Source organism: Sesamum indicum, linkage group LG1 (assembly GCF_026168435.1).
Source record: "Sesamum indicum cultivar Baizhima isolate 11 linkage group LG1, ASM2616843v1, whole genome shotgun sequence".
NCBI classification, from domain to species: Eukaryota; Viridiplantae; Streptophyta; class Magnoliopsida; order Lamiales; family Pedaliaceae; genus Sesamum; species Sesamum indicum.
The window spans coordinates 1,707,240-1,726,916 of NC_142657.1; the positions used below are offsets into that span (position 1 = coordinate 1,707,240).

General features: G+C 32.4%; 2 protein-coding genes across 5 annotated transcripts; both read right to left on the bottom strand.

Moving 5' to 3' along the window:
• Positions 1-1,590: 1,590 nt before the first annotated feature.
• Positions 1,591-6,906, bottom strand: LOC105172435 (casein kinase 1-like protein HD16). 2 transcript variants are annotated; one of them, XM_020695464.2, is made up of 16 exons: positions 6,246-6,906; positions 5,293-5,424; positions 5,131-5,204; positions 4,955-5,024; positions 4,809-4,864; positions 4,633-4,704; positions 4,118-4,212; positions 3,963-4,029; positions 3,732-3,861; positions 3,436-3,654; positions 3,191-3,336; positions 2,937-3,084; positions 2,689-2,779; positions 2,441-2,598; positions 2,145-2,333; positions 1,591-2,062 (listed from the first exon to the last, which is right to left on the bottom strand). In XM_020695464.2, the coding sequence occupies exons 1-16, from the start codon at positions 6,618-6,620 to the stop codon at positions 2,003-2,005; spliced, it is 2,082 nt and encodes a 693-aa protein (XP_020551123.2). In that variant the 5' UTR covers positions 6,621-6,906; the 3' UTR covers positions 1,591-2,002. The 2 variants fall into 2 exon arrangements, with proteins under 2 accessions (XP_020551123.2, XP_011092199.2); XM_011093897.3 differs by having other exon boundaries at positions 2,937-3,111; positions 6,246-6,904.
• Positions 6,907-8,407: 1,501 nt separating this feature from the next.
• On the bottom strand, positions 8,408-12,770 carry LOC105172514 (protein SAWADEE HOMEODOMAIN HOMOLOG 2). 3 transcript variants are annotated; one of them, XM_011094019.3, is made up of 9 exons: positions 12,529-12,770; positions 11,649-11,737; positions 11,515-11,560; positions 11,283-11,415; positions 10,839-10,902; positions 9,980-10,031; positions 9,589-9,732; positions 8,793-8,912; positions 8,408-8,715 (listed from the first exon to the last, which is right to left on the bottom strand). In XM_011094019.3, exons 1-9 carry the CDS (start codon positions 12,580-12,582, stop codon positions 8,650-8,652), a joined length of 768 nt encoding a protein of 255 aa, XP_011092321.1. In that variant the 5' UTR covers positions 12,583-12,770; the 3' UTR covers positions 8,408-8,649. The 3 variants fall into 3 exon arrangements, with proteins under 3 accessions (XP_011092321.1, XP_088734086.1, XP_011092402.1); XM_088877960.1 differs by having other exon boundaries at positions 11,649-11,788; XM_011094100.3 differs by having other exon boundaries at positions 11,649-11,734; positions 12,529-12,769.
• Positions 12,771-19,677: the final 6,907 nt, after the last annotated feature.

Here is a 19,677-nt window from a genome sequence, read left to right on the forward strand (position 1 = left end):
CCTCAATTGTTTAAAATATTACAATTTGATCTAATGGGCATTTTGATCATAAAAAATAATCAAAATACTTCCACCATTTTATAAGAGGTAATTTTGAAATATCATACGTAAAATTCACTAAATACGTGTCCAATGTAACTACATGCAAAACGGAGTAAATCTCAATCCAACTAGTTGTAATCTTTTATTTAATCAAAATATATACATAAATGTTGTAAACCTCTTAAGTATAAATGCAACTTACCCTAAATATTTCACGTAAATATGAAAAGACAATTTCATTTTATATTAATTATTAGTTTCTATTTCTTTTCTTATACACGAGTATGAAGTATTTTAACAAATGATGTAAAGTTTATCAAGCCTCGAGTGCAGTAACTATAATCATCACTCTAACAAGAACATATTGATAATTATAACAAATCTTTAGAAGTGTACTGTTTTCTCTATTCTTACAGGAAACAATTTAGCACATTATTTAGTACATTCAAATTAAAGACAGATCAAATTCATTGATAATCAAAAAACACATTCAGAAAAAATATTTATTAAAAGAAAGACCAAAAAAGCACTATCAAAATAAACATATACCAAACATTAATGAAACTCAAATAGACAATCTTTCAGTTAAGAGATTTCAATCTTACTGCTCGAACAAGATTTCATCGCCCAATATCAGTACCATTGAACGAAATGAATTGTAATTCAAATGTTACCTGCATAATTTTGTGGTACCCCACAGATATCCATCAGCAGTAGCATTGAAGAAAACACATGTACATTGGCTGAGGATACAGTTAAGGACTAGAAGAAATACAGAATTTGTGTTAACGCAAGACATACCAAATCCGCAATCAGATGTAACGACAACTGAACTTGACAGGAACTAGCCAACTTTTATTCTTCACTTGCACCCTAAAAAGGAAAACAATGGCTCGGGCATCTGAATAAATCATGAAAAACCAAATAGAAAAGCTGTGGGCATCATATAAAACCATCAATCAGCTATTCAACCTTGGTGCAAATGATGCATCAGTGAGGAAGCTGAAAGACATGTACCTGCCATCCACAATGGCACAACTTTTGTTCCTGCAATACAACACCTAGCTCCATAAGCAGAAATGAGTAAGACACCTGCAAAATTCAGAACAGAGATGCAAATACAGAAAGATACAAATGAAGCACACTTGCTCACGTACGGAAGCCACAAGATCAAATGTCAACCTTCCAACATAAAATGTTAAGAAACTCTGTAAGCACACTTGCACACGTACGGAAGCCACAAGATCAAATGTCAACCTTCCAACATAAAATGTTAAGAAACTCTGTAAACATCCAGAGAGAAGATCTGTCCAACGAAAATACACTTCTTACCATTGAACTCAACTAAGGTTACTAGACCATAGCATTATTTTGCTCTGCTCTGTTGAGTTTACATTTCCAACAAGCTACAAAACAATGCACACAACAATTAACATATAATCAACCACAATTCTTAAGTTTGCTATCAGACTAGTGATGTCACTCCCATGTCAACCTCCTGATCCACAAAATCATGGGCAAAAGTTCGGTAAATAATTTGAACAAGCCTTATAAGAAACGGGCATTTAACTGACAACACCCAGTCTCCGTTGCAAAACCGGATTGTATGTTTCATAATACAATCACAATCATAATACAGCAGCTGCACTCTGCCTTCAATTAATTACCGCATGATGCTATACAAAATTTAACCAATAACTGAACTAAACCCATTGGAGATCTAAAACTAGGAAAGACAATTAGACATGATTGCAGTCTAGGTGTTACATATAATTCTGTATGTTGATGCTAAGGGGAAGCATACATCAAGCTCCTGATAGGCACAATGAGTCAGTTTGGCTGGAGAAGAACTTGTGATTCCATCCCCAATAGGGAAAAAATTGGAATGTGCGAATATAGCTCAGTGAAGGGGGTTAATGCCCCTGTGAACTTGCTAGGATTCCCAACAAAAAATGATCCTTCAAGATACAGTTCTCCCATAGCACACAGACGCAATGTACAGATTTTTTGCCCATTTTTCCTGCAAGTAAATATAAGCAACTCTAAGGGCCAACCAGGGCAAAACTGTTCCAAGAACATGAAAGAGAATATGAAAAGACAACCTTAACATGTACACTGGGGAACGCAGAAGTCCGAAGCGTCTCCTGTGTCTCATCTGAAGGTTTTCTTCGGGGAATGCTAAGAACAAAGGCTGATTGATCCCATGTTGCTGCAGTTGATGTGATACGGTAGCCAGCATCCCACCTCTTATGAATGCCTTCGCTTGGATAAAGAAAGTCCAACTCCACAACCTGAAAAAGATAAATGAAAATAAGTAGTTTAATTCATTTATTTTTTATTCTTTTTCAGTTAGTGTGAAGGGGCAATATTACAAAAAGTAACTAGGACTGCAGTATACCTGATCCGCAAACCCTGCCCCACGTGACATAACAATTGCCCATCTAGTTCCTGCAGTTGCCATGGCTGTAACACAGAATCCCTCCCTCCATTTTTTGTTGATCCATTTAAATGGAAATGATTCACTAACTTTATATGACTGCTGCAGATACTGGGTGCCTGTATTTTTGAAGGTAAAACCACCCAAAAACCATTAGCTAATCACATACTGAATCAGAAAATACCCAGGTCTTGAATCGTGATACCAACCCTTTGACATAACCACTAATGAGCTCCCATTGTTAGCCCCTGCTATTGCACTGATGTAATAGTTCTTCTCCCAATGTTCCATAATCCATTCCTGCAGCTCATAAAACAGAGAGGAATTAGTTAATTTGCCTCCAAATATGTCTTAAAGGAATTAAAGTACTAGCAGCCACAAGTTCATGAATGTCACATATACAATATCAAATAGCTGAAATGCTATATAAAGACCCAAAAAGTGCATCAGTACTGACCTTGTGAAGGAAATAAGGAGACAGTTCATAAACTTGACAACTAAAACCAGTCCCCGCATCCATAATCAGCGCCCATAGATTTGAACAAGATGCCACACAGCTTACAAATAGTCCATCCTCATTTCCTTTCTCAATATGCTGAGCCAGTCTAACATCCGCAACATTGTAGTGATATCTACAAAACCAATGTAAGGAGGGGTCTGTATTCCTCTGAAACATCCTAGAATACAGTTGAAAGAGCTACACCACGATACCTTTGCTTCATTGGTCTTCGGGCATTATACACACTAATCCACTGTGCAGCAGGCATCCCCAGGCGAACCTTTTTCTTTCGTTGCTCGTCATCATCATCATCGTCCATCATAAGTCGTGCTCTCTTTTGTCCCACTTGATATATGAGCTTCACAATGCAAAAGTAAGTCAACAAGAAGAAAACAAAATTTTCCACAATTTTTCAAGGTTAATAAAACTTAACACATACAATAAAATTTCAAGATACCTTCTGGGCACCTTCAGTATTGATTGGCCTGATGTCTGGATTTGGACCAACTATTCCATCAAAGAGGGATATATATTTCGCATAATTAGGCTCCTCATCAAACTTTAAGTTAACAACATACTCAACGAACTGTCTAAAAGGTGCAGGACAGAAGCAACAAAGAGCTTCTGGAGAAGTTGCCATCTTCTTTTTGCACACAAGGAAGCCTTTATTCTCACCCTAAGTAGAATATAGAGTAAGCGCCACTAGCGAACTGTCCATAATAAAAAGTCATATTGCAGATCCACAAAACCAACCTGATACCCTTGCCAAGGAAGCCGGCCACGGAGAAGAAAAACGAGGGTGTACGCCAGGGACTCTAAATCATCTCTACGGCTACCAGTTCTTCCAAGATGAGCATGCACACTAGCATAGCGCATAGTGCCTCTGCAGCAGCAAATGTTTTCATGCATAAACAAAACCATAACTTGAAAGAGAATAAAATATAAATGACTATAAGGAGAAGAAAGGGGTAATCATAACTTTACCTGAATACATCCGGTCGTTGATCATAATCAACATGAAGTCCAGTAGAAGCATCACTCCAGCGGGTAGCTGCAATTTAGAACAGGGAAAACACGATAAGGATTGCTCGATATATGTTTCAAAATAAACAGAATACAGAATGCGCCAGTTATATTACCCAATCCAAGATCAACAAGAAATAGTTTTTTCTCATCAGGTGTTCCAGGTGGCCCAAGCAAAAAGTTTTCCGGCTTTACATCTCCATGCACATATCTGCAGGGCTTGCGGTGAGCATGCCAGTTTAGATACCTCTTGAAACAAGAGGAAAACAATGGTAACATTCTATGCATGGGATTAATCTGATAAGGAATAAATATTAACCCTTTTTTCTAGTCGTGGCAATGAACACTAGCAAAACTTAATTATTTAACCAGTCAACAATATGAAAATGCAGAGCAGTTATAGGATTTCTGTTGATCAGAAAAAGACATCGGGTGCAACTGTCTTATTGGACAAGCAAGCACCCCAGCAAAGAAACTTATTCCTCTTTTCCTATACCAAGTCCAGCACTATCCCAAGTAAATCAAGAAACATACAGAGTGATAATTTATGTGCTTAGCATCAGTAGTAAATAAGATGTCACAGTTTCTGGCACCCAAAACCACAACTGGAGCAAGAATTATTGAACATTACCCTCTAGAGTGCAACTTCTCTAAAATGGAGATGGCTTCAATGGCAATACATGCCACCATTTCTATCGACATTCTGCAAAAAGAATATTTAGATGTTAGGTGAAAGATCTTACACTAGAAACCATAAAGCACAAAAAATTAAATTTCATTCTATTGAGAGCAAAAAAGGTGACTAACGTGTGGGAATTAGTGTTCCAGACATCCCATAGACTTGGACCAAGTATATCCATAACCTGCAAATTTTCCAAAGTCCTTCACACCCAAAGAGTAAACAAGATGACGAAAATGAACTAGTACAAAATGGTTGTCTTTCAGACACATACCATAATATAGTAGTCACTTTGACGTCCTTTGAAATGTACACGTGGTATGCCATGACTGCCACCAAGTGCACTACAAAGATCAAAAGATATCACTCGGCTATACTTTGTACTTTTAACGGAAGACATATAGGAAATAATTAAAAGAAGAAATAAGGGAACATAAGTTTTTCTCCCACCTGTATACTTGCCATTCATAAGGTGGTCCATAATTACAGCCTTTGCTGTTTCGGTGCTCAAATTTCAACGCAACCTAGAAAAAAATAAAAGAATGTTATATACCCCCATAGACACAGAGCTGTCAGCAACAGATCATGGGCCCAATGTATGTAAGAACATACCTCTACAGCTCCTGGACCTGTTCTTTCATTCGGATTTGAGGGATTGATTCGTCGACCTACATATACTTGTCCAAATCCACCTTTCCCCAGTTTCCTCTCAACTCGATATGTCGGAGAACCACCAACCTGCACCTGTTGCAGACGATGAAATACAACTTAACACCAAACCTAAATTGAATGTGACAGGGAGCCAGCATCATATCCAATAAGGTGCTTCAGAAAATCAAAATATACACACAAAAGATTTTCAAGCAGAATCTAGCTACAGCCACCAGAACCTTGGCCCATAACCACAAGGGAAAGTCTAAAAGCAAGATATAGCTTTTTTATATAGGACATAAGCTTTATGTCCACTTTTCATTGACACAAGGCAGGGTACCAAGCAAGTCAAATGAGAAACCTATCTTTTATCTCATTAAGGCCTGCAAAAGTTATAACTTTTCCCCAAGGTACTCAAGCAACAATATATCATGTAATAGAATGAATACAGAAAGTCAGAAATGCACAATAGATGCAGAGAAACAGTGAATTATAGATCAACACATAGTAACAACCAAAGGAGATATTAACACATAGTAACAACCAATACCATGCCATTAACAAGTTAGCAACCATATTTGATATTCAACAACCAGCATGAATAACGGTCAAAAAGGCTTTGAAAAAATAGACAGCTTCTGCATGTTAGCGTGAGTGATGCACATGAATACGTAGTAACAAACAATGACATGCCTGACAAGTTCACAACCGACAGTCCACGACCTACAAAAATTATAGTGCAAACTCAATATCTATTACGCATTTTACCCAAAAATAAACTCCTAATCCGCACACCCAGGCAAATACATGCACACAAAGCAAACACACGAATTCATACTATAACGAAACAACTTCCTCACACTGTCTGCATATATTAAATACAGGAACGTCCTTAAAAGATTTATGTAACGGACCCTTTCAGGAACAGGAGCAGTGCTTCCCTCATCCTCAGCCCCCAAACCCTTATCGCTTCCGCGCCCACCACTATCACACTCGTCCATCTTCTTTTCGGCTACCTCTTCTTTTACCTCCTTTAACCTGTTATTATTATCCTCAATCTTAAACGACGCAGTTTTCCTCAGAGCAGCATCATCATTTCTTTCTCCACTATCACCATCACCGACCGCCAAGACCTCTTTATCCTTATTACCACCGTCGACGTTCTTATTTATCTTCCCTACTGTTCGTTTTCCAGCAGCTCTTCCAGTTGCCTTTTTACTTGCGGTCTTCCCCTTATCCGGGGCAGCGGTTCGGCGGCCTCTGCGCACTCCGCTACGCAGTTGAGGCATATCTATGACCGTCCATCAACTCCGTCGAGAAGTCCGCAAATTTTCCTTCATCAACTCTGAGATCACAGTGACAAGACAGAAATTTTGAGTGAAAAAACGGAGGAGACGCGAGAGACAAAGCAATCGACCGACAATTGGCGATCAAACTCTGTGTATACGGTTTTTGAGGAAAAGAGGGGGAAAGTTTAGGGAAATTAGGGTTGAAGAGTTGAGAAATTGGGGGGAAATGAAAAGGCGGTGGCTCCAAAATGCACTACACTATTGAAACTTGTGAGAGAAAGAGACGACACAAAACTATCAAAACAACACTCTATTTCTCTTTGATTGTATTGTTTGGAAAATTCATAATTTTTTAAAAAATATATAAATTTATAGTTTTTAATATATTTAATTAGAAAAAAATATTTTAAAAAAATAAATATAGATTATTTATATAATTTGATTACAATGTGTTACACACGCATAATGCAAATATTGCAATTTCTCCTTGTAATATTTTACACATTAATTAACTCATAATTCATTTAAGTAGAAAAAATCTTACCCACACTATTTCAATTAAAAATTATACCTATTATCAGATAACATTAAATTGATGAATTTGAAAATTTTATTTCAAATGTATCATTATTAAAAATAAATAAATAAATATTTACTGTTCAACAAAATATAATTTAAATTTAGAGTTCAAATATTTGAAATATTTTCAATTAAGAAACTTTCCAAAATAATAAAAAATATTTGTTATTGGGATCTGAAATCCATCCACATCTATGGTTCGTTATAAGAAATAATGTTCCGTTAGTAGTTCTTGAATAAAATTTGATAAATTTATCCGACATTGGGGTGTGATAATATAAAATCGGGTAGACAGCAACAAAGACTATTAAAATTTTTCACATCCCACATTTTATTCAACTTGACCATATCAATTATTTATCCTATGCACAAAAGTGTTTGGCTTCCAATTAGTGAGCTATAAATGATTTTAAAGAAAAATGCTTTTTATTTGAAAATTAGACCAACAAATTCTTGACTGCCCACAAATTCAAACTCATTTATATGGCATGTGCAGACCGACGGGCATCCATTTTTTTAATATTATTTCTTACGACACGTTATTACCGCTGTTAATATATTAAAAATAAAAAAATATATAAATTAATATATTATATTAAATAAAAAAATTGAATAAGCTGATTATCTTATCAATTGAAAAACATTTTTTACTTCACAAAAATTAATACAATGATATTATTAATCATTATTTTGTGAGTGTGGATAATCTTTTCCTTTTGTATTAATATAGATGTTGTCGTGTTCTTTTTTGTTTTTTGTTTTCAAGAATTAAATATGTATATATATATATCATTTCCTATTATAAGTTTAACAATCAATCATATAATAATGAGTATAAATAAATAAATAGTAATAATTTATAATTAGTTAATATTATTAAAACAAGCAGACAATTGATATAAAAGTAAATAAAGAATTGGCGCGGAATTTGAACTCATAACCTTTTTGTTGATTTTTATCTACTTTTATAACAATTATTAGTTGTTATTGTTAAAAAAGGAGAAAAAGGGTGTGTTCAGTTCAGACAAACACCAGAAAGACAAGACATGCCATTGGAACAACCATCCCAATCCCCTCCCATCAATACATGGAATCACACATACAACCTTCCAATAAAAAGCAAATTCGTCCTTACCAATTGAGCCACCGTACTTAGTTTTGACATCCACAACGATTTAATAATGCATGCAAAATATTCACTCAACAAATGGACACAATAACTTAATATAATCTACTATAAATATCAATCATCATTCACAAGGATGCTCTCAGGTGCAGTTTCTCCAGAAAGATCAGTTCTAAGCAATCGCTTACCAGTGCACACAGCAGCAAATGATTACTGGCTATATAATTAAAAGGAAAACGAAAACTTAAGAGGTCGAAGGCACAAGATGATCTCGGCATCCCCCCAAGGCCCTATTATGTGCATCAGAAGCTCATACTCTGTACGCTAATTATTCTCCAACTGCGCTAACATGTTTGGCCGGCAGCATAATCGCCTCAAAGGCACTCTCTCCTATGACAATGAAAAATTACGGCAGACAACACAGCTGAGATTGGAGAGCTTTATAATTGAAGGAAAGAAGTATTCACCTGTGCATTATCATGATCGTATCTGATCAAGAAAAGACATCTGCAGCCTCTTATGTCATGCAATCTCCTTTGGATATCTATGACATGCGCATCGTAGTATCTTGCTTGATCTTGTCTTTCCTGATCACAAAAAATTATGTGAATATGCAGTCTAGACGAACACATGATTCCCTCAACAGTAGAGGAGATCCAAATTTGCAAGTATACTAGAGATCGGAGGACAGCATGTCATCATATGTGCAAACTGATTTTCAACACTCCTTCGTGCCTTCAACTTAGCAATCCCTCATAGCTAAGGTTCGTTGAACTAGCCCATACTTGTAGTTTACTGTTGCATGTTTAAAAGCATTGATTACAGTGACCACCCCTGATAGTGGTATAAGTACTGGCAGTAGCTTTCCCCTTTGAAATTAACAACACCTACCTCCAACTTTACAATATTTATAAACCACCAAAGTCCTTTCCGGACAGGGTGTTATACTTCTGTATCTAATCCCCCCAAAAAAAGTAACTATAAGATTCTTTTTAACAAGGAAACTTAAATAAGAGGTTTTTGCAATTTCAAAAAGGTGAAGGGTGTTATAAATAATTATACTAACTTTGAGCAATTGCAGGTTTTTATAATGAATAAGGGAAAACTTGCACTATGTTCTCAGCATTTATTCTATATTCCCTTTATGTCTTCTAGTATGGTTCTATATGATGACTTCTGATAGAAAATACTAGCATGAAAATCACCAATGTATATATGTCTATATGTATCTATACATACTGTTTGGTGAGAAAAAAATGGTACCTGGAAGCACACTACTAGATCCCCAGCCTTCACCTTCTGGCATTCTGAATGCTCGAAAGCAACAGACCGTTCCCTCACGTCGTTTCTCACATTAACCCATTCATCTTCCTCCGCTCCAAACCCGACATATCTTACATAAACTTCCTGCAATCAGCTACTATATATCAATACTAAATTCATTGATAAACCACATATTTCTCTGCGTTTCTTGAGGATCAGTATTTTTCTCAATTAACACACAAATAGAATAATACAGTATCGTTGCTTCATGACTATCATTTAAGAGTTCCTGCCATTCACATCATAATCATACTGTCTGGCGACCATCTAAAGAATTAATGACTGATATTGACATCATAATCAACTCAAGAAACAAAATATAACTACTCACAATATCTCCAGAACGCAGAAATCTGTGGGACAGAAATGTATCAACGTCATACCTGTAAAACAACATAAAATGTGAAAGAGATAAAATTAAATAGATAGTGATTACATGGGTGTGCTTGGCAAAAACAGAAAATAATGCTTGATAAAGTCAGGTTTAACTCTTTGCTTTGTGTTACATTTCAGCAATAGTAGAACCATGATTGCTTCATCGGGACAAAAGAGAGAGTTTGGACAAGTTCAAACCTCCAGTACAGGATCATTCAGTGAGGTTTTGTTCCGAAACTAATCCCTGGGCTTGGTTCTCGTGTTCTTACTCCCTATCAATCCAAGTAAATGGAAAGCCGGAAGAGTGAGCTTGTCGTGGGTATTACTAGTGGACTATATCATCATGCCAAAATGTTGGTTTAAATGTGTACTACGGCACATTGAGCATGAAATGACAGCGAAAGAGAGGAAAGTGTATTTAAGAGTTGGATGTAAATCAATTCCTGCTAGCTGTTTAAGAGAGAGAGAGTGGCTACGTAGCTGTAATGCTAAAAACAGTAAACAGGGAAAAGATTCTATTTTTTGTTTATCTGTTCATTAACTGTTCTACAACAGTGATGGCACTAGGTTGAAATGTAAGTACTCATTCATTGAATAAGCTTGGTTGATAAATTACTCAAAAATCTAATCACAGCATTATGTAATTAATAATCACAATAATCGGAGAATAACATGGAGGAATATTGAATAAATGTAAATGCATCACTTAGAAACCGATATGACATACAAAGAATACAGCATTAATGGACCGAATTAAGCAGTGTGACTGATAGTACCACCGCATTTATATGTTTTGCTAGATACAATTGTCTTACCATGCCCCATCTTTCGATGACCTAGCTTCAAACTCCAACCTGGATATATCTTGACCCTTTTCTCCTGCCATTGAACCAAGCTAGTCATTTTCATGAGTTTGTTAATTGCACTTTATGCACCAGAATCCCAATAATCTTTTTTCATGAATAAGCATAAAAATAATATTAGCCGGAAGGAAGATCATATACACAACTCCTGTCGACAACTATAGACACAACGAAATAAATAAGCATGATGAACAGCAAGGAAACAAATGAAAAAACTTCAGAAGCAGATTGCCCTAGTTCAAAAAGAAAACGCAAGATACACTCCGAAGTAGAGAACATATCAGTAACTGATGATGCAATTTGCTGAGGAATCCCAACCTCACATACAGAGAATACAAGTAGATGAATGACTCCCAGCATGCAACTAGAGAGAAAGAGCCAATTAACTAAAAGCACCTTCAGGCATTTTTAGATTTTCAGTTGTTTTATTCTGGGTAAGAGCTTCTGGGACAACAGGAAATATCTCGGCTGCATCCAATGAAGTCTGTTCTGGCCGTTTTTGTTGCTCCTTCTGAAACCAACTTTGGATCTAAAGTAAAGGAGTAACACATGTATTCAAAACAATCAGCTAAGACTAAACAATCCAGTTGCAAATTGTAGCAAAAAAAAAAAAAGCAGAAGATAACACCTCAGTCCACTTCAAAATAGGTTTTCCAGCTCGATTACTGGAACGACTGCAAACCAAATAAATGAAGTAAGTCCACAATAAAGCAGACAAATTTTAAGAAAGCACTTGATAGTTATTGCACATGAGAAGCTCACTTGAAAACTCTTGCCAGTCTCTTAAAGAAATCCTCGTCTAGAGCTTGTTCATTAGACTCCATAATTAATTGCTCCATTTTCTCAACCTGCTTCATTGATGACATCAGATAAGTTTCTCAAACAACTGTCTTAAGTTTCTTCTGCAATTCAAGAATTTCCTATGAAAATAAATTCAAGGATAAAAAATTCTTAGATGCATTAAATTGTAAGAATGTTCTATTTTGAACTCCAGCGTCGATGCATTCACTGGTCGACTAACTCAACTCTCCAAAATATTTATAAACACTATTACCACTACCACATCACCTCCAAGGAAATATAATATATACAATGCAACACCTAAATTTCTTGCCTGTTTAAGTTCAATCCACCATGCAGCATTTCAGTTGCATAATGAACACTTGTCCACCACTGACAAACAAAAGTTGTTCAAGTACAATAATAACATCTATTTCAAAATCAATCAAACCACCGTCAAACAATAATGTAAAACCTTCTTATCACGTAATTGAAACAAATATTTCTCATCAACTTCTCTTAAGCACCACCCATAAACATCAAGAACCACCAAATAGTCCAACAATTGAAACCCTTCTCAAGAAATCCACAACGAAAACAGCAAAAAGGCTCCCAACACTCAAGATTCACTGTGAATACAAATCCCGACAGTCTCTTCACCCATACACGTACCCATTGAAAACCAAGTCACTTAAAAGACACGTATCAGCGGAATTCAGCAAAAACCCAGGAAAAATAAAAGCAGAACGACACCTAGAAACTCATGAAAACTGGATTACAAGACGACTAACCAGCACTCATTGGGATGCATTGAATGATAAAAGTTTTAGCATTCAAAAATTGAAAAGAATGTAAAGGAGACCTCGGCTTTAGTGAACCCGGAAAAGGGTTGTCTCTGCCTCGGCCTAAGATTCATTTTGACAGTCGTATATGCTGCTGAGAGCCTCAATTCTGCGAAAAACGATTTTCACAGAGAGAGAGAGAGAGAGATGGCATTTGTGTGCGTTCGTGAAAGGAAAAAAGTGATCAAAGTGTAGCTATTTTGAGCGCCTGCCCGAACTGTTAGAGGCCTTACGGCTTTTGTTCAAAGCACCAAAAGGAGGTCTATTTAATTTGTGTCAGTGTGTACTGTAAAAGTGTGGTGTTTTTAGAGTTGACGTTTAGGGAAATTTTATGAAAACTCTTTGTTATATTAATAGTTTAATTGCATTATTCACTTACCACTCCATCCATACATATATTGATTCATTAGAAAAATAAATAAAATATTAAAATTTATAAATTAATCTAACTCCTCATTTATAATCAATATAAAATAATTATTGCATGTAAAGTCGCATTTAGATCAATTCAACTATACATTCTATTTTATAAGAAGCACGTCCTATCCTACTTCAACTGTCATCTCACAAAGTTCAATAAATAATTATTGCAGGTTAAATATATATTTTTTTGACTAAATTGCCCTTATAATGATGAAAATATATGCATTAATGCATAAAGACGTATGAGGGTAATTTGGTTATAAAAATATTTATTTGACCTGAAATAAATCAGTAATAAGTCAACTGGGGTAATATGGGATTGTTTTTTATATTTTTTTATTAATATTGACAAATTCAATGAATTTGAACTAATGAAGTAACTTATTTTTTAAATATAAGCAAACTTTAAAGGTATTAGACGTAACTTTTCGAACTATAGAGGATTTAGGTATAAACCTCAAAGAAATGGAGTGTAATTATCCCTTCGTACTACCTACAACATTTTGTAGAAGAAATGAACAAAAAAAAATTATATTTTAAATGACAAATAGCTAATTCACGTAATTATTTGAAACGTTTTAAATAAAATTTTACGTAGATTTTCAATTTTAAAGTGAAATTATCGGTTGTGAAATACTTATACTTAGTTATTTGTAACTCCAAAATACAAATTATCCTTTTTTGCTTAGTGTGGATTTCATATCACAAATTTTTTTCCCAACATAAGAATGTGGGAGAAAGTTAAAATTTAAATTCAAATACATATATAATAAATAAACATTCAAAATCACACACATATTTAGGAATTGGATGGAAATTGATTCCATTTTCCGCGTTTGGGCTACAGTAGCCCAATGGGCTCCAACCCAGCCCAAACTAGTGGAGCCCAATCACATGCCCAAAACGGATTTAGTATGAATTCAAACTCTACAAATATATGTGATGTTATTATACTTTAAAATTATAATTATCAATTATTGTTTAGATATAAATATTTATTGATGACTACGATTGATTTTATTTAAAAAAATAATAATTATCGCTTTCACTTAAAATAATAATAATAACACAAGATTATCGGTAGTTATTACATTAATTTTACAATTTCAGGTTTCATCTTCTTATTTTATTATTATTTTTACATAAAATAATTAAATATTTAATATATTGTCGTTGTACACCAAAAAGAAAATTATATTTATATGACGTGTGGGTAAATATCTTACTTTATTTAAATTTGTTATTTATAATTTATAGTATATTGATGTAATTCTCAATAATAATAACAAGGTAATAATAAATTATTAGTCTTAAATCAACACACGATTTAATATTGGCAAAAATGCATAAAACTTCCACGTGTTTCAAAAACTCCGCAAAAAACTCATTCTACTTTATAAATAAGCAAAAAGACCTTTTCTATTCTTTTAAATGTAGCTCAATTGTCCATCTCCGTTAAATTTAACTAATTGCGTTAACTTTATTATAAATTACTTTTATATCCTTACTTAATATATATTATTTCTAATTTTATTAACCATTGAAGCTTAAATCAGAGCTATCAGATCTAATTAATTTATCTTACCGTTGGATCTTAAATTTATAAAAAAAAAAAATTAAAAGTTCATATTTTATTCATTAAAAATATATATTATAAAAAAATTATTTAAATAAAAGTAACCCCCGCTCCCACCCCTCTCCCCCCCTAGCAACCCGCACCACCCCCTACTGCCTCCACCCTCTCCCACGCCCTCGCTGTCCAGATAAAGAAAGAAGGGCGACAGCGGTCTGGGAGATGTTGTTGCCATTGTGAGGGAAAAGAAGGTGAGGTTGTCGTCGTCGCCATTCCGTGTGGGAGTGACGATATTTTTTTATTTTTTATTTAATTAACTTAATTTTATTAATTAAATATTTTATAAATTATAATTTAAATATATATTTTAGTTAATTATAATAATTATTATATTTAAATTAATTTATAATTTATAATTATTGCAATTGCTTAACATTTATATAATGTAGATACCTAAATTTAAAAAATAAAATTTAATATGAATGAGACGCGTTGTTATAATAAAACAAAAGGAAAAATATTTTACATAGTAAAATAGTGATGGAATGGGTAGTGAGATTAATTTTGAAGGGTCATGATTTTGAAATTTTAGAGATGAGGTGAAAGTCTAATTTTGAAATTTTCCAAGTCCAAAGTCGGGATGAGAATGCGCATTTTGGGTCATGATTTATGAGCTCCACCACAGTTCTATTGACCCATCTCTCAGGAATCAACGTAGTTGTGCATTTTTCACTTTTAATTTCTTAATTAATTTAAGCCTGTGAGGATTGACTGTTAATGCTAAAAATAAAATTAAATGGACAAAATATTTTATTTTATTTTTTCAAAATAATAATGCGCTTGATTCGACCGATTTTAGTGAATATTTTCTTAGCATGTTTATGCTAATGACGTGGGAGCTACATAATGGTACCTTGAAATTATATTAATATCCCTAATTTTTTTAATAACAAAAAAAATATACTCATTTTATTCAGATCGTATTGATCTGGTCTCGAACCGACTTGAGCCCGAATGTAAACAAACTCATGATGACCTCATAATCATTTATGGATTAATGTTTTACATGTAATCGTACAATTCAAAAATGTATATAACTAGTAATATTCAATGCAATCGGTACAATCCCTCTTCTAAACATTTTTTCTTTTACGATTTTACTGATTTTAATACTGAAAGCTATAATCAGGACCTTCCCGACGCATTTTTCGACTTACCTAAGCATTTTTTGAGTATTCCTAAAATAGATTTAATCCTTAGTACTACACATTTTAGATTCGGACAAGCAACTGTTGAGTTTGACTCCATACTTGAAACTCTCAAAACCAATTTTGAAACTCAATTGTGGTGACAATATCATTTGTCTAATTACACTTAAAACAAAACTTGGTCAATAATCTATATTTATACTAATATAAAAAAAAAAAAAAGTCCGTCCACGTTCATAAATGATAATCAACGGCATCGCCGCACTAATTTTTTATGAAATAAAAAATACTCTTCATAATAAAATAAGTAACTTATTTAGCTTTTCAAATTTTACATTCATTGATAAATTATTATTTTTTTTTCATTTTTATTAATGTAATGTATTGGTTTATGTATCTTACTCTTATTTATAATATATTTTAAATTTTAAAAAATTATTTATTATATGCACGTAGGAACAACGTACCACAACTAGTTATTATAAAAAAAAACTCTGTTATCATGCCAACTTTTAAATATTTAAAAGAATATTGGGCAATAAATTTATATTATTATTAATGAAAACTCTGTTGTCATACCAATTTTTAAATATTCAAATTTATCCTTTAACTCATTTATTCCCTTCAACTTCCTTGAACCACTATGGCATTATCCCATAATTGATAACGAACTTATCAATAAGAATATTAATTATTTATAAATTTTAAATACTTTTATACACATCAAATACATGATTGGTACATAGAAACGGAATCGGCGTTCTCAAATCGATGCCTACATAAATTGCTTATAATTTTATACATGTAATTTTTGAAAGTATTATTAGTATACAGTGCACTTAACGTATTAATATATTTATTTATGTATATATATATATATATATATATAAAGAAAAACTTGTCACTAAAATATATTTATTAAAATTTGAATTTTTTGGAATAAACCATGAAATCAAAACACATAAAAAAAATCATTATTATAATGACAAAGATTTTTTTATAATAAATTATTTAAAAGGTGGGGTCCAGTGGGAGAAAGTGCAAAAGGGGGAAAGTAAGGAGGAATAAAAGTACCAGGGACCATGGGCATGCATACATCAGTAATTGCTACTGTAGCTTTGCCCACCAAATGACAACTCATTCACAGAGACTATAAAAACGTGGTTTCCTGACCATCACAAGATTCACAGCCCATAGGCAGGAATGCCTGAGAACTCTACCAAAGTACCATACTTACATTCAAGTATCCAACCACTTTTAGGGCCAGCTACTTAATTAAATAAATGTTTGGGGATAATTAAACTCTCTTCACTTCTGTAACTAGACGTAAATTTCTTGTAATTTAAAAAACTATATTTAGTATTCATAAGATTTGTTTTCCTCTAACAAATAAGTTAATATGTTAGTCAAAATCACTGAATTTGTTAATATTAATAAAAAAACTGAATAGAAATCAATATTTTCCCTCGGTTAACTTATTAACGACTTATTGCAAATCAAACGAATCTTTTCTGACTAAACTATCTTTATAACTATGATAATACATTCTCACATGCATTAATGCGTAAAGATGTATAAGGGTAATTTTGGAGTAAAAAGATTTACTTTTTACCTGCAATAAATCAACAATAAGTCAGTCGATGAATTTTTATCCGATTTTTCGTTCATATCATCAGATTCGATGAATTTTGACTAATGTGTTGATTTATTTGTTAGACAGAAACAAACCTTAAAAGTGCTATATGTAATTTTTCAAACCACAGGGAGCCTGCGTATAATTACACCAAACCTCATAAAATGGAGTGTAACTATACCATGTTCAGGCGAAAATTTGCATAGTTTTCTTATGAAAAGTCCTGTGTATTTGGATTTGACAGAATGATTTAGAGAATGGATCAAATGACTTCATTTGGAAAGAATCTGAAGCCCATCAAGTGGGTCTTTGTTTTTTTTAATGTATACGTTTATCTCACCTCATACGAGTTATTATAAATTTTTTTTATTGGTGTTACTCATATTGATTGAATTGATGTATTGCTCAATATATCGATATGAGATATTATAATTTATTTACAGTAAAATTAAAAAATAAAAAACACCTAAGTGCGTGCCAAAATTTGAATTAATTATATTGTATTTAGATCGATGGTATTTCAAATTCATATTATCATATAATTTTTTTATTAAATACTGATAAATTTCAAAATTTTCTCATATAAAGTCATTTAAATTTATATTTTTTAAATTTAGTATGTTGAATTCAAATTGATGGGTCCAAATGTTGCTTTGGTATTCCAACATACGTAGTTTGAAAGAGAAGGGTATTAGGTTAGGTAGTAGACGCGGCGGGAAGAAAATGCGAGTCAAATGTAGTTGCAATCCACCAACCACTGCTAATGCCTAATGCGGTTACAAAATTCAATTCCTATTAGTTATTAGGGTAAATTAACACTATTTTTCTTTAAATTTGTCATAATTATGAATACTTTTTTGTTGTATAATTTTTTTTAATACTCTTTAATTTTAACGATCGTCTAACAATTAGTTCGATCCGTTGAGTTTCCATATCTTTTTTGTGGTGAACTGACCAAAATGCCTTTATAGATTAAAAATTATGATTGTTTTATTTACATTTTAGTTTTTTATAGACTAAGTATTTTTTTAAAACTTTTTCATCTACCCTGTTTGATTTTTTTTTACAAGTTTTTAATTTAAAAAAAAAATATAATTTGGGCAATATTGACAATTTCATACCAAGAATTATATACTTTTGTCAAACATTATGGATATTTGTAATTTTTTAAACAATAAAGAATATTCGTGATTATGATAAATCTAAGATAAAATAGTTGTAATTTACCCTAGTTATTACCAACATAAACACATAATTTTAATTATTTTATTACTAAAATGCACTCACTTGGTTACATTTTTTATTTGTCTGAGAATAATAAAAAATAGGGTTAATACATTTAAACCTAATTTCAAAATACGAAATTATAATTCTTTTTTCCAAAAAATTTAAATTATTTACATTCTTTTTTAAAATTATTCGTTTATACATGACCGACCCTCTTCATTAGGGTTTGGATTGAAAATAATGATATTAATTTATTTTTTATGTAAAATTCTAATTTTATAATTTATTTATTAGTTTCATATATATATATCGAGGGATAAATGTAATATAAATATATATATATATATATATATGGAATAAGGTTACCATTACTATATTTTTTTCCTTATAAGTACAAAATTATTACTTGAGAATGTTAAATAAGGAATAAAATTAAAAATTAATGTAATTTTTTTTAACATTAGCATTTTTCATTCAAAGCCTAATAAAGGGAGTTTGGTATAAACGGTAAATTTTTTTAGGGTGTGTAATTTTAGAACTTTTTTAGGAAAAAATGAAATTTCGTATTTCTAGAAGGGATTTAAGTATAATTAACTTTAAAAAATATTACTTAAATATTTTAGGACACACAATCTATTTAATTTTTATTTGTCAAATGTACTAATATAGAAAACGTCATTTCTTACTCATAGTCGGCAGTTTCTGACACTGTAATATCAAAATTTAAAATATTAATTACATCATTAAAAATTTATAAAAATACTTATTACTTATTTATTTTAAATAATCCACGTCGTGTTTCAACCGCTAATATACTGTTATATTTACACTTTATTTTTATCCATATTAATTACTTGCTCCGGTTTTAATCATATATTAATTTTTATTTTTAAAATTTATGTTGTATATATATGATAAGTGTAAAAGTATTGCGTGCAACGATGACTAATGTATTAATAAAAAAATACAATATTAAGCATATTAAAGCCTTTTTAAAATAGACTTATTTTTACTTTTTCGGAAAAATAATACTTTGGGAAAAAGAAAAGAAAAGAAAGCCAAAGATAACATAAGTAAAAGAGATAGAAAATGGCAATGCAAGAAA

Excerpts from the sequence above, each read along its gene's own strand:
- LOC105172435 (XM_011093897.3), bottom strand. The coding sequence starts at position 6,620 with ATGCCTCAACTGCGTAGCGGAGTGCGCAGAGGCCGCCGAACCGCTGCC. Across the intron at positions 3,337-3,435 it reads ATACTGAAGGTGCCCAGAAG|CTCATATATCAAGTGGGACA; the intron begins GTATCTTGAAAT and ends TGCATTGTGAAG. Across the intron at positions 2,780-2,936 it reads CTCCTTATTTCCTTCACAAG|GAATGGATTATGGAACATTG; the intron begins GTCAGTACTGAT and ends TATGAGCTGCAG.
- LOC105172514 (XM_011094019.3), bottom strand. The coding sequence starts at position 12,582 with ATGAATCTTAGGCCGAGGCAGAGACAACCCTTTTCCGGGTTCACTAAA. Across the intron at positions 10,032-10,838 it reads TCATCGAAAGATGGGGCATG|GTATGACGTTGATACATTTC; the intron begins GTAAGACAATTG and ends GTTGTTTTACAG. Across the intron at positions 8,716-8,792 it reads ACGATCATGATAATGCACAG|GAGAGAGTGCCTTTGAGGCG; the intron begins GTGAATACTTCT and ends TCATTGTCATAG.